The following is a 14,766-nucleotide window of genomic DNA, read 5'->3' as shown; positions in this document are numbered from 1 at the left end:
GCTATCTGCATACCTTCCGAACTATTGGAGTCCACCTGATGTTTCAGAGATTCATCCATTCTGTCGTACGAAACTTAAACTTCTATTTCGTTTACCTGAACGATGTTTTAGGCGAATCTTCTTCCGAATCTGAGCATTGGGACGAGTGCATTTTCATTTCGCGGCGAGCGTCTTCCTAAGGTCGGACTCGTTCTAAACGTTTGAAAATGCAAATTTCTGCAGAAGCAAGCGAAATATCTCGCCCACATGATTACCAGTGACGGAATTCAATCAGACTCAGACAAGGTTGATGCAATCAAAAACTTTCCCTTCTAACCACGGTGAGCGATCTGCGAAGGTTCTTGGGCATGTTAAACTTCTATCGTCGTTTCTTGCTCAAGACCGCTCATCACCAAGCGAACCTCAACGCTTACTTGGTTACTGAAACGGTCCAGGTATTTGAAACTGTCAAACAATAGCTTGTTGATGCTACACTACTTGCATTTCCTTGGCCATATGCACCTCTAGCCGTGTTCGTCGATGCCTTAGACACAGTGATAGGCGCCGCTCTTCACTTCTATTCGAAATAACTCAACCCAGGTCAACGTAACTACAGCGCCTACGATCGTGAGCAACTGGCCGTGCACCTCTTCATTACACACTTCCGTTTTGCCTTGAGGGCAAGCTGTTCGCCCGGTTCACAGACCGCAAGTCCTTTCGAAATTAAATAAAAACCTGACAAAGCGTCTAATAGCAAATTTCGGCAATTGAGCTTCATCAGCCAATTTACTGCCGACATCCAACACGTTTCCGGAGAAGACAACATCGTTGCTGTTGCTTTGTCTTGAATCTCGGAGGTCACAGTCTCCGCAGCGGTCGATTATACAGCAATCGCCCAGGCGCAGAAAGGCGACACAGAGCTCCAGAGCCTGAGGGCAAACTCCAAATACAATTTTCGCAAGGAAGCATTTCACGCAATACACGATCTTGCGTATTCAGGCTTCCCGACACACGACGCTGGAGGTTGACACCCCTCCCCCCCTCGAGACATCTTCACAGGTTTTCATTAGGGTGGACGCTCCATGGAGGCCGCTGCACCCACCATACGGGGTCCCTTTAAAGTCCTGGAACCACGGAAACACTCATTCAGGCTCGACGTTCGAAGCAGGGGGCACGGTCTCCTTGTCGGTAGACGTTCCAAAAACGCGCCCACGAAGCGTCAGGTTCGCTTGGTAACCCTATCGGCGTGATCACGTCCGGATTCCTCCGCGAACTGACGCAGTTTCAGCTGGGGGTGGAGGGGCGTGGCGGCACATGGAAGACCTATATAACAACTGCATTCCCGTGGTGAATTCACCACCATCGACCCACTGCACCACCGCCGCCACGGCTGGCGGCCTGGGACGAGGCCAGCGCGCCAACTTCCTTTCTTCTCGATTATGATACCGCCCTAAGCAAACGCAGCTAAAAGACTTTGTAAATAAAACATTATTGGTTGTTTACATTCTTTCCCTACACTCTTAATGGTCTTCTAAGGAAAGAACATCTTAGTGTCCGAGTTTCACTTTGAGCCACTATAACGCGATGATTGGCTTGTTTCTTGATTTTTCCTGGAATGATAATTTTGTTTTGAATACATAAAGAAATCTAAAATTATGTTCGCTTGAACTATGATAAGATTGCTTCCCAGAGGAATTATAAAAGCTAGGGTGTGAGCCTCGCTTTGCTCAGTTCCATTTAACGTTTTGTCATCTAATATTCGAAATGTCCGACACGAAGGAACTCCTTGAAGTACTTGCAGTTACTGCAGATACCTGCTTGGAATTAACGGAATCAGCCATAGATATATTTAATAGCAGCAGACGTGTCCTGGATGGAGCCTCAAGGGGTAATTTGCTGACGGCGGTGTCAGGTGTCCTTGGCATTTTTATCGGAACTCTCAGAATCCAAGGTATATTTCAATATTTTCAACATCTTCTATACAAATGAACTTATATTTCTATTATACACTTGCATGTGCGAATGTAGAAAAACTGACAGCCGGGGATGTAATTCGTACTCGTCTTACGGCTGAACAAAAGGGACACCTTCTCCGACGGGTCATGAGGACTGCAGAACGCCACAATGTGGGCAATGTTACTACACTTGTGCGCCTATTAAGAGTTGATTCTCTAGTACAGCGCGCTGTTTCTCGAGATTTAGAAAATTTCCTGAATGAAATCGGTCACTACTGATTTGCTTCTGTAAAAGTCGGAAGGCTTTACGGCCATTACATAATCGATTATAAGTGAAAATGTATACATACAGAAATAAATTGGTGATTCCCCGAAGTTTATGAAAAATTCTACTGCATATGTATCAACTGACACCTGATGATACTTTTATTATCTTTTCTGCGTAGTTGTGCGTGTTTTTATGATATGGTGCAGTGGCAAAGTGTTTCAGCACTGAGAGCTTGGTGGTCCATTGTTACCGATTCCGCGGTCTAACGGAATATCTTGGATTCGTTTCCCCTAACAGAAATCTTCCAATGCATGATTTCTGTTAGTGGATGTGCTGTTCCACGGTACAGCCGGAGTACATCAGAACTAAAAATCTGATATCTAATGTGTCCATAGGCGGGACACTCACATCTTGAAGAATCCTGAATTGTGAACATATAGTATGTCCAGTTAGTGAATTATGGCCCTTCAAAATGCCCACAATACTTCTGCAAGTCTTTCTGCTTATCAACAGGATAAACAATATGTATGCAGTCTGTTTGTTTGGTTCGGACAGGAAAAGTTACGACTCTAGGAAGCTTGTTGGCACTCCAACTGCTGGTTCCAGTTCGGGTATGGGGGAACTTGAACTCCCTTTTGCTAAGGCATCCAAGATTTCTTTGGCCTCTTCACCACAGTGACCAAGCAACCAGAAAAGTTTCACCTTATGGAATCCAGAAATAAGTTATTAAACGACTGCTCACCACCCTCAAAAGAGCTTGACTATTGCTATTAATTTCGTTGCGCCTGCCTTTCAACCGCCCATTAATCAACACTCCAGCCTGAACCTCCGAATCATATTGTCCAAGGTAAAAGTCCACCTCTCATTTTAATTCGAAAGGTAGACCTCTGCTCCAGAAACCGCAGTATATCCCGCCACGCATTTTTTTGGTTCGCCCCAGTTTTCTCAACGTTTGAGATAAACACTTTTACCGGCCACGGTTTATTCGATAAAAAAAGAAGGGGTTAAAAAGAAAAACGCGCTTTTATTTTATAATTATCTTTTATTGAGCTAAGAGATTTACATGAACCGAATCCCTTTTGTAAAGTACAAGTACCCCAGTGCAGTCTCGCACTGGACACACGGGTTAAGGAGACTGGCCCATACTTGTTGCGCGAGATAAATTATTAATCGCAGTTATCTGCTTAAAAAAAAAAAACAAATAATACTTTATATACTCCGATTGTAAGATGGGTTTTCCAGCTCATCATCATTAACTTTATTTGTGCAGATATCGGAAGGAGATGTCGCCCAGATTTCGTTTAAATTCTCCAATGCGATTCTTTTAAGATTTTTCGGTTGGATAGGTTCTGAGAACGAGACCTGTTATACTTTTTAAGGGTCATATTTTGAACGCTTACTCCCCTACAGTTCACCCGGGATCAAATATGGGACCAGTTTCGAAATACTAATTGAATCCTTTCATTTAATCCTCCCAATGGGAATTTCCCGGAATATGATGTCTCAAATACACTTGCCTGAAATTGTCGTGCATCTATTATTACTTTTTTTTCGCCGATGTATCGAAAAATCGGCTTGCCTTTGCTAAACAGTACGTAAATGAGCCCAATCGTTTTGGAAAGATATTTTGTTTTCAGAAGAAAGCAAATTTTGTATTTGCGGAATAAAAGGACGAAAAATAATATGGAAGAAATCAGGAACAGCATTCCAAAAAGAAAATTTGCCTCCAACAGTAAAGCACGGTGGTGGTAGAGTAATGACTGGTTAACGGCATGGGTAACCTTGAGTTTATTGAGTCAACAATAGATAAACTAACTTACCTTAATATTTCAAAGAATAATTTCGAGCAAAGTGCGCGAAATCTTGGCTTGAGTAAGGGTTTGTTTTCAACATAGTAATGATCCCTAGCCTACAGCCCAAGCTGTGAGGCTCTGGTTACTGTATGATGCCCCAAAACCGCTTCATACACCATTTATGGGACTCACTAAGGAGAAGGATTCGTGAACACAATATTCTCAGAGAGGGGTAGGAGAAAACTTCATCCGAGGAGACAGCAAAGCTTATCAATTCAATGCCTAACCATCAACAACAAGTTATTAAGAACCGAGGATACCCTAAAAATTATTAATTAGCAGTATCTTTGTAATTACTAATAATTTTAAAACTATTATTAAATGCATCATCATCATCAACGGCACAACAACCAGTATCCGGTCTAGGCCTGCTTTAATAAGGAACTCCAGACATCCCGGTTTTGCGCCGAGGTTCACCAATTCGATATCCCTAAAAGCTGTCTGGTGTCCTGACCTACGCCATCGCTCAATCTCAGGAAGGGTCTGCCTTGTCTTCTTTTTCTACCATAGATATTGCCCTTATAGACTTTCCGGGTTGGATCATCTTCATCCATAAGGATGAAGTGACCCGCCCACCGTAACCTGTTGAGCCGGTTTTTATCCGCAACCAGAAGGTCGTGGTATCGCTACTAGATTTTGTTGTTATGTAGGTTATGGAATCGTCCATCCTCATGTAGGGGGCCGAAAATTCTTCGGAGGATTCTTCCATTGAACGGGGCCAAGAGTTGGCAGTTTTTTTTGCTAAGAACTGAAGTTTCCGAGGAATGCATAAGGACTGGCAAGATCATAGTCTTGTACAGTAAGAGCTTTGGCCCTATTGTGGGACGTTTCGAGGGAAACAGTTTTTGTAAGCTGAAATAGTCTCTGTTGGCTGACAACAACCGTGCGGGGATTTCATCGTCATAGCTGTTATCGGTTGTGATTTTCGACCCTAGATAGTTGTGGTCTCCGATCATCATTGTTTTTGTTCGTCCTTTTGGTTTTTGCGCTGACGTTGCCACGATGTACTTCGTCTTGCCTTCATTCATGTGCAGCCCAAGATCTCGCGCCGCCTGCTCGACCTGGATGAAGGTGGACTGTACATCTCGGGTTGTCATTCCAATGATGTCGATATCGTCAGCGTAGGCCAGTAGTTGGGTGGACTTGAAGAGGATGGTGCCTCTCGTATTTACATCGGCATCGCGAATCACTTTCTCCAGGGCCAGGTTGAAGAGGACTCATGATAGGGCATCCCCTTGTCGTAGACCGTTGTTGATGTTGAATGATCTCGAGAGTGATCCTCCTGCTTTTATCTGACCTCGCACATTGGTCAGGATCAGCCTAGTCAGTCAGTCAGTTATGTATGAGACAGATAATGCCTCTTTGCCAGTTGTCAGGCTTTGACTCGTTGTCCCTTACTTTGAGCATCAGTTAAATGTATACGTATGCTTTTACGGTCTTAATTTTGTATGTTTGTTGTAAAATTTAACGATTTCTCAAAATCCCTTAAAGTTAAATTAATAAAACTCTGCCTGCAGATAGTACTTTAAGTAAGTAATAAACGTATTCCAGGCAATGTGTAAATATTTTATTTTATATTGGTTTTTTGTGTCCGGATGGCTCAAGTGGTTAGAGCGCTGGGCTGTCGTAGCGGAAGGTCGCGGTTCAAATCTCGCTGGGGGCAGAGGAATTTGTTATCGTGACTGGATGTCGGACACCAGTCGACTCAGCTGTGAATGAGTACCTGAGTCAAATCAGGGTAATAATCTCGGGCGAGCGCAATGCTGACCACATTGCCTCCCACATTGTACTGTGGTGTACCGTTTCGGTCTTGAATGAAGTGCTCTAACACACTTCAAGGCCCTGATCCAATATGGATTGTTGCGCCAACGATTATTATTATTGGTTTTTTAATAGTGTGATTTTATTGAAAACGGGTGTATGTGGACGATGCGTAATGCGCCGCGCAAAAAAGTTCGGAAAATTTAACTTTTGCGGTTTGTGACAGATAATAGATTGTTGAGTCATTTGCAATATGGCGGTGCTTTTCGTGTTTGACAGTTATTGTTGAATGTCATTAATTTAAATGAATTCGTTTTGAGAACTACAGAAGGCACTATTTGCGCAATATGTGCTAATTATTAATATCATCTGCATTAGCTCCATCGTTTTTATTCATAAAAAATAAATTTAAGCCGGAGGTATGTGGACTCAGGCATTTAATTGTACGAATTTCATAACATAAAATATAGGAAGATGGATGCGCTAATTGTAGAAAGTTGAAGATTATGTATTATGAAAATCATTCAATTAAATGCCACTAAGAGTGCCGTACGGAAGGTCGCGGTTCAAATCTCACTGGTGGCAGTGGGATTTGTATCGTGATTTGACGTCGGATACCAGTCCACTTACTACTTGCGACGCGAATAGTGCCTTCCACAGTTCTCAAAACGAATTCATTCAAATTAATTAAATTTAAAGTAGCATCCGAAAACGTAAAGCGCCGCCAAATTGCAAATGGCGTAATCTGTCATCAGAACGAACCCTGCCGACGTGAATCAAACTTTGCCGACCTAAAATCTTAATTGTATTATACATTCGACCTGCGTGTGGTCCTCAGCTTCTCTCGTCCGAATTCCGCATGCATCGTAATTGTATTTCCCGCTTGACTTAAGTTCTCATATTTTCTCATTGATGTGTTCCGAAAACAAAAGTCGCGCATACGTCATATCATCGAACGGGAAAATCTTGAGCTCTTGCGTCATGCAAATCGAACGGCAGCCTTGGACCCTTGGAAAAGTTTAGAAATTTTGAGAGCAGACGCGACGCGATTGTTAAACACGGATTTAGGTAACTGTCCCTCGAAACTAATAAGACTCGAAAGCATCTTATAATCGCAATTGTTTTTAGTAGTTGGTCAGTCACCTCCGAAATATATACATATTCTATATATACTGTGACGAAAATCACTTTGGAAAATTATGCATGACGTCAGCGTAAATCGTGACGAAATGACGATTAACCAAGGCGCCGAAATTGTATAACAGTAGGGCGAATATTTGGTCACGATATTGTTAACAGCAAGTGATACAGCATGAGGACTCCAATGAGATTCCAAAGCCGATGGTGCAAGAATTTGAAAAACAGCAGGAGTAAGTTGACAAGTTGCGGTCCAGTTAGGATATTCGAAAATCACAAGAAGTGATCAGTCAGGAGGTGACTAAAGAGGAGGAGCGAAGCTGCCGAGAAGCAGTAGACCATGGAGAGATCATAAGTGAATGTGTAAAATGACAGGAGGAGGCTATGAGAAAAGTTACGAAACAGGAGGAACAAATTTGTAAGCAGGGTGAGCATACTTGGCAGAACAGTGCAAAGCCGGAGGAGATGACTATTTAAGAAGTGATACGTTGGCAGACGGAAAGTGTGAAGTGACGAGAAACGATTGACAAGAAGAACTTGAGACCATTCGGGACAGAGGTAGCAACAGACATATGCTGGACGGTAAGAAATCTAGCAACAGTTTACAACTCGCTTAATGACTTGGCACAATGGTTCGCCGAGTTAGCCACTTATGTACATTTTTAGAAGCGAGTGCCATGACTGGAGTAGACGAAGGGATGTAACACGGAATTATAAGAAGCGTCGCAGGAAGTGGAAGAGATCAGAATGGATGGATAAATAGACACTGAAAAGGCAAAAGTTTTGGGATAATTACTGTGAAGAAAGCAAGGAGTATACACGAGTAAATGTTGTGGAGCGATCCAATAGCATTTATCTCTTGAGTGCTATGGGAGAAAAAGAGCTAACGTTCGAGCAGGTAATACAAAGCTTTGGAAAAGTGCAAAAGTACAGGAAACAATTAATCTGGAGGAGCAGAACTAAAGAGGAAGCTGGGATGATTTAACAGATAAAACTTGTTCAGATAAGATTTATGTAGCACAACGGCAGAATCTTCTGCAAGTGGTAACATATGCGTCCAACGTTTCGGAAAATGAAAGTCGTGGAGCCGTACAAATTTGGATGCTTGTGTTACGAGTATCGACACGGGGCATCATTTTGGGACATCATGAAGTAGTAACCAGTGAGCATTTGGATGTCATCGGAACTATAGCGAAGAACGAGTGACAATTTTATTGGGCTACATGTTTAGGATCAGATTGCGTAAGATTATGTCATCAAAATGAGTTTGCAAAAAGATCGAATACACGAAGACGAAGGGAGATGCTGATAAGGCGCAGCTCTTTCGGGGCCAACTAGTATTGTTCCAGAGTCTACAGCCCAAGAAGGAAGATAAACGAAAGTCACAATCGAAATTGGAAGGACTTCGTTGTGAAATTAAGAAATTTAATGACGCTGTTAACTAAATTAGACAAAGTGCATAAATGCCAGACGAAAATGGAATTGGAGTAGCTTGGGCACGATTCAAAACACCAGGCAGATAGCGTTGATTCTTGTTCGGGACGAACAAGTTTAGGCGGTGGGCAGCATGACGAAAATCACTTTGGAAAATTATATGTGACGTCAACGTAAATCGTAGTAATGACGATTAGCCAAGACGTCAAAATTGTATAACAGTACGGCGAATATTTAGTTTCGATAATTGTTAACAGATGACTCTAGTGCCAGTAAGGAGATTTAGTCAAAGGCGCAAAGCAGTTTTCTAATAAAGTGTTTGCACACCTTTCTGGAATGTTTCGCGGGGTATAAAAGGGCCGGCCGCCCACAAAATCAGTCTAGTTCTAGAGTTAGAAGAGATCGCGTCAGTTGTGAATATGCCTCGAATTGTACCAATTAAAGAATTATTTTATAATTAATTATACAGTATGGTTGTATAATTCAGTGTTTAATAAACGCTGGTATTAAAGTTATAGAACGGGTTTTTGTTAACGCAATCAAGGGACACGAGTCTACATAAAGCAAGTAATTTAACTAGTGAAGAGTACGTGAAGATAAGAAGGTTACAATTGGTGACAGCGGTGCGATTACGTATAGGAAATACGTAACAATTGGTGACAGCGTAAAGAGTACAAATTCGTAACAATACGTTTAAAACAAAAAATTGTAATTTGGAGAAAGCTACTCCTTGTCTATTAATTTTTTAGGCTGGGTTACAAGTAGGAGACGGAAATCTAATCTCTCAGTCATAAGACATTCTATAGAAGCCGAAAATGTTAAACTTTAACTCGTTCCCGAAAATTGCGGTACTTCCGTAGAATCATGTTCGTGTTTGTTGTTGAAATACATACAAGGTTTCTTTTGAGCTACTCGACTATTTAAATTATGGTCACGCAGCACAGGTCGGATTGTTCCACAACTGCACCACTTTCCCGGTTTATCACGAACCACGCTTGCCAACTTCTGAGCCGATAGCTTGGGGTTTATTTGGATTTTCCGGATAATTTAACGCTTGTCTGGCTCGCTAAAAATTTGATTTGTTGATTTTCTGATCTCATTTTCCAATAAATTTTTGTGTACAAAATGTTCAACTATGGGCTAGACTGTAGAAGCACTTAAATGAACCATTTCAATAGTTTTGCGGGCACCTTATCCTTTTTATGGCGGTGTATTACCAGTTAACGTTGCCCCATTGCTGTACGAGTATCCATTTTAGAAAAAAATTTAACAATATTTATACTCAGGATTTCTAAATTACTTAAAAAGTGTGATGTTATAATACCCAGACACGGTAAAAAATTCGTTGAAAAAAAAATACCTTTGAAGTATGCGTCATATCAAAGATTTTTGACACTGAAGAAAACTGTACCAAATAACATTGGTCTTGTATGAAATTTATAACAATTTTTGGGATTCCCCTTATTCGAAACTCGTATGTTGTATATACCTATTTATCTGCATTTGAAATTTATCGATAAATTTCCTAGTCCCGATATAACATTATTATTATTGCGTTGACAGCAGATATCACTTTTCGCAATTCGAATTGTTTGTCCGATAAACTCTTTTTCTTATCGAAAAGGATTAGGGTTATATTGTGGATACCGTGCGGTCTAATCTTCATAACAAACAGGATTTATTTTCGCTCAAATTAGGAAAAAGTATTTCTACGAACTCTTGCGTTTAAAACTTTGTTATCACCCATGCCACATCTAATCTTCTAGCGATTTGGCTTTCAATAGCGAAGGTGCTTAGTAAACTCAGCTTTGTCCCATCGTAAGCCTCGAACAGTTTTTGGTGATTTTAAATTCTGAGAACCATCTTGTTGCAATCATAGCAGTTAAGGAAAGAGTCAAAAACTGGTAGCGAGCGGTTACTTCTGGGAAACTGCTACATAATTAACAGTTCCCCGCCAATATGAAACCTTATTAAAATCGGTTAACTGTTTAAACTTTTTTAAAGGAGGTGGAAATCTCTAAAATAGTCACTGGCCTGATCACACTAGTGTGTAGGATACTTATCGGGTAAAACCACGCCATCTTCTTTCCTCTACCTCACGAAGTCATTTTATGATATAAAATTCTAAGGTGAAACTAGGTAAACCTAGATAAGTTTTTTGTCTCCGGAGATTACATGATTGCCTCATCTCACCTTCGATCATGGAGTTTATCGCATGGCAGTCATTCTGGTATGCAAACATTCCTCGGATTTAATTTCCTGCAAATACCAATTCACAAGAGCTAAAGAAAAAGAGGACCAATTCACCTATAGTTCCAGTATTTTTTCCTGGTTTCCGAATTTCGGACTGAGGAAAAATACATGCACCTAGTTCTCAGGGATTCCATCCCAGTTTGAGGTAATGCTTTCAATTTGACCCATGTAGGCATTGACTTTAACCTCTGAATCACGCGTGGGTATTGCTACTCCTATCTAAGCTCTCTCGGCATTCGTAGTTTGCCTTGAAGGAAAGAGGGATTTAACGTTGTATATGTTCGCTATCTCATCTGCCACGATACCAATTCTTCCGACATGGCGAACGCTGCGTCATGTGGGGATGTTGTGGAGGAGCGTAGTTTTCCCGCGGACGCCATTCAATTTATGGGTTTCACATAAAACGTGCATAAAGTAAAATGTTGCTATCACGCTACGATGAGTATCATCCTTGTCAGGGTAATGTTTCTGCTGGATGCATTCTTCTTCTTTTTCTTCAGTCTTTGTCCCGTTCACAAAAGGGTCAGCTCGTAGTGATCGGTTGCGCCATTTTGTTCTTATCCAGCGTATCAATCCATCTTGGTTTCCGTCCGCCTTTTAGTCGCTTACCATCGACTTTGAATTTTTGTTAGCGTGAATTACGTGGCCATACCATCAAAGAGGCTTTTCTCGCAATTTTTCCACGATCGATATGACCAATTTATGATCGCCGATATTCTCATTTCGGATGTAATCAAGGCGTGTCACGCCACTAGTCCAACACAATATCTGTGTCTTCAATACCGCGAGACGCCGTTCATTGTCTTTTATAGTTGGCCAACACTAAGAACCACACAGGACGACAGGGCGGGTGACATTGCGATAAATTTAAATTTGAGGCGTTCGTTGATACGTAGATCAAAAAGAACGTCAGTTCTGGAACGCCACTTCATCCAGGTTGCGCTAATAGGTGAACCAATTTCATAACGCAGTTCTCCATTGGGTGATAGCATTGACTCGAAATATTTAAATTGCTCAGTTCTGGACAGGTCACTGCCACTGACAGTGATAGTGCCTGATTCACGGGGACCGGTCGTAAAAAATTCAGTTTTATTAAGATTCAATCTGAGACCGTGTCCGGATAGCTCAGTGGTTAGAGTACAAAGCGCGACGGAAAGTCGCACTGGTGACAGTGGGATTTGTATAGTGATTTGACATCAGATACCAGTCGACCTAGCTGTGAATGAGTACCTGAGTGAAATCAGGGTAATAATCTCGTGCGAGCGATATGTTGACCATATTGCCTCCTATAGGGTACTGTAATCCTGTAGTGTACCGTTACGGTCTTGAATAAATTGCTGTAACACACTTTTAACCCCTGATCTAATTGGGTTGTTGCGCAAGTGATTATTATCAATATAATCTGAGACCATGTCGCAAGAGGAGATAATTCCATTTATGGACAAGTTGCTCGAGATCAGCTTTGCTATGAGACGCTAGAAAAATATCAGCTGCGTGAAGGAGTGTATAGAGCGCTGGACGTTGGTTGTCCGGTGTGACAGTGTCCAAAACACGAGTAAAGAGAAGTGACGATTCCCTGATGAACACCGACAAAGACACGTAGCGATTACGACATATTCCGAACTTTATTTTTCAGATGGTAGTAGGGCGATTTAACTGAGTACATCAAGTTTTATGGTTCAGGGTGTCGCCGTAGAGTATACCAGATGAGTTCGTATGACACATGCTGTTCTGCACTTCCTGACAAACCCGGCTTAATTCATCGTTATTTGAACAATGTCGCAAATACGGTTGATAAGGATGCGTTCAAAAATCTACATGACATGGGACAGCAACCAGATTGGACGGCAATTTGAACCCTTTGCTGGACTACTTTTTTGTAAGGTTTTTTTCGTTGGAAGGTGGAAAGGTTCAAAACTTACCACTGGCTCCTGCCATACGGTTATGTGAGACCTTTACTCACTAAAACCACTTCCTTCTTCTTTGCTTACCCCGCGGGACTGTCATTTCGGTATTACGTCGCAGGGTAGGATCAGTTACGAAATGCGCCTCTTGTCGTTATTTGTAACTTGCCTTCGAAACTCCTTCTTCCGCAGCATATTGTCGATCGCCTTCATTAATTTTTTCCCCACCCTCTAAGATGTTTCAGAGGCTAGCATGTGGTCCACGATATTGTCTGGTATTAACCGTGCCCCGGCGTCAATTGCCACCTCCGTTCTGTGTGCGGCGAACGGCGGACAGTTAAAAACAACATGTTCCGCATCCTTCGGAATCATCACGCATGTCGGGCAATACGGGGAGTCGTCACAACCGAAGCGATAAGGTATGCACCGTACCCTCCGTGTCCGTTTAGGAATTGAGTTAGATGGTAACTAACCACACGTGCCTTCGTTTGATCCATTTTGAGATATCTGGAATAATCCTGTGTGTCCAGCGTCCTCTAAGTGCCATATTTTCCACCATTCCAAAATAGATTCCCTTCGTGCTAATTACTGAAGATAGGGATATGACTCGCTGATTGCATATGATAGCTCATAGAGACGTCGACTCTCGTTCGCCAAAATGTCGATGTGAACCATGTCTACTATCACACAGACTACTTCGTCTGATGTTGTACGGTAAACGCTTGTTTTCAACTGCAAAGACGTTGCCCAGACTGGAGCTACATAGAGCAAGATGGAGCTGACAAATCTCGAAATAAGGTGTGGCGGCTTTGTCTAGGTCCACCCATATTTGGTAATATTCTTGCCAACAATGTAGCCACCCCGGAAGCTTTGGTTGCTGAATTTTCAAAATGGGACTTCAATCTCAGTCTTTGGTCAACCACGACTCCTAGGCATTTAAGCGTTGACTGCGACTGTGTGATGTGCTAACCAATCCTTACCTTTATCGACGTTTGCTTCCTTCGCTTGGTGATCAAAGCTACCTCGGTTTTATGCTCCGCGAGCGTCAGCCCAACTTCCTCTAACGAAGAATGATTTGAAAAATTGCCTCTTTTGTAAGTACCCCGATCTCATCAATATCTTGTGCCAGGATAGTCACTCCCAAGTCGTCTGCGAAGGCAATGATTGTCGCTCTTTTGGACAGTTGCAACTTTAAAATTCCGTCACACATTATTATCCACAGGAGAGGACCGAGGACTAACCCTTGTGGAACCCTGCAGGTAGTTTTATATGTTTTAAGACCATCGTCCGAATCGTAGCACAATATCCTCTCCTGGAGAAATTCCACGACCATGTGCACCAGGTATTTAGTAGCGCCCAATTTGACTAAAGCCGCAATTATGTTGCTTCATTTCGCCGTGTTGAAGGCATTCTTCACGTCGAGACTATCTACCGCGCAAGATTCATTGGCCTTCATTGTTTATTTCGCAATTTTCGTCAGCATGCTGATCGCATTGACAGTAGATCTTGCCTTTCGGAATCCGAACTACCTGATTGAGAAACCACCCTCCTTTTCTGTGATTGATACAAGCCTATTCAAGATAACCCGTTCAGAGAGTTTGCCGACGACGCTTAATAGTCATATAGGCCTATAAGACGCAGGATCACCCAAAGGCTTATTTGGCTTCGGGATTAGCACAAGCTTCTGTTTCCTCTACTTTTCCGGGAAAATTCCAGCTTTGAGGTACGTTGTAAATATTTCAGCGAACCACCTTCGAACTCTTTTGACGGCGACTGTCAGTGCTTTACTCGGAATGCCGGCTAAACTGGGGCTTTATTTTAGGCAATCTTTTTCGCGGCTCCCAGGGCTTATTCAGTGGTTACCTCGGGAATTTCAAGGGGATCTATCTGGACAGTGGGTAAGTTCAATTACCTTGAGACTTGTGGAAAGAGAATACTAATTATATTCCGCAGCAAATCAGGGTTGGTAATCGGTAGTGAGCGCTTACCGTTGAGTGACACCATAACTGCCTTGTATGAACCTCCCCATGGGTCGAAGTCCGCTTCCTTGCGTAACCTCTTGAAGTGTTCAGTTTTACTTCTAGAGGTGGCTGCTTGCAGTTCTTCCCTCACCATCTTATATTGGTTGTGCAAATCTTGGCTGTGTCTCCTGGTTTTCAATCCTGTAATGTACCGTTACGGTACGTGTTACGCCAACGATTATTATTATTAAATTTTTTTCT

At 42.2% G+C, this 14,766-nt stretch overlaps 1 protein-coding gene across 1 annotated transcript; it reads left to right on the top strand.

Annotated features, from left to right (window-relative positions):
- Positions 1–1,723: 1,723 nt before the first annotated feature.
- Positions 1,724–2,315, top strand: LOC119659956. Its single transcript, XM_038068308.1, has 2 exons — positions 1,724–1,930; positions 2,008–2,315. Exons 1-2 carry the CDS (start codon positions 1,744–1,746, stop codon positions 2,211–2,213), a joined length of 393 nt encoding a protein of 130 aa, XP_037924236.1. The 5' UTR covers positions 1,724–1,743; the 3' UTR covers positions 2,214–2,315.
- Positions 2,316–14,766: the final 12,451 nt, after the last annotated feature.

Source organism: Hermetia illucens, chromosome 6 (genome assembly GCF_905115235.1).
Source record: "Hermetia illucens chromosome 6, iHerIll2.2.curated.20191125, whole genome shotgun sequence".
In the NCBI taxonomy this organism is placed as follows: Eukaryota; Metazoa; Arthropoda; class Insecta; order Diptera; family Stratiomyidae; genus Hermetia; species Hermetia illucens.
The sequence above is the reverse complement of the archived record's forward strand: the minus strand, read 5'-3'. Positions and strand labels throughout refer to the sequence as shown.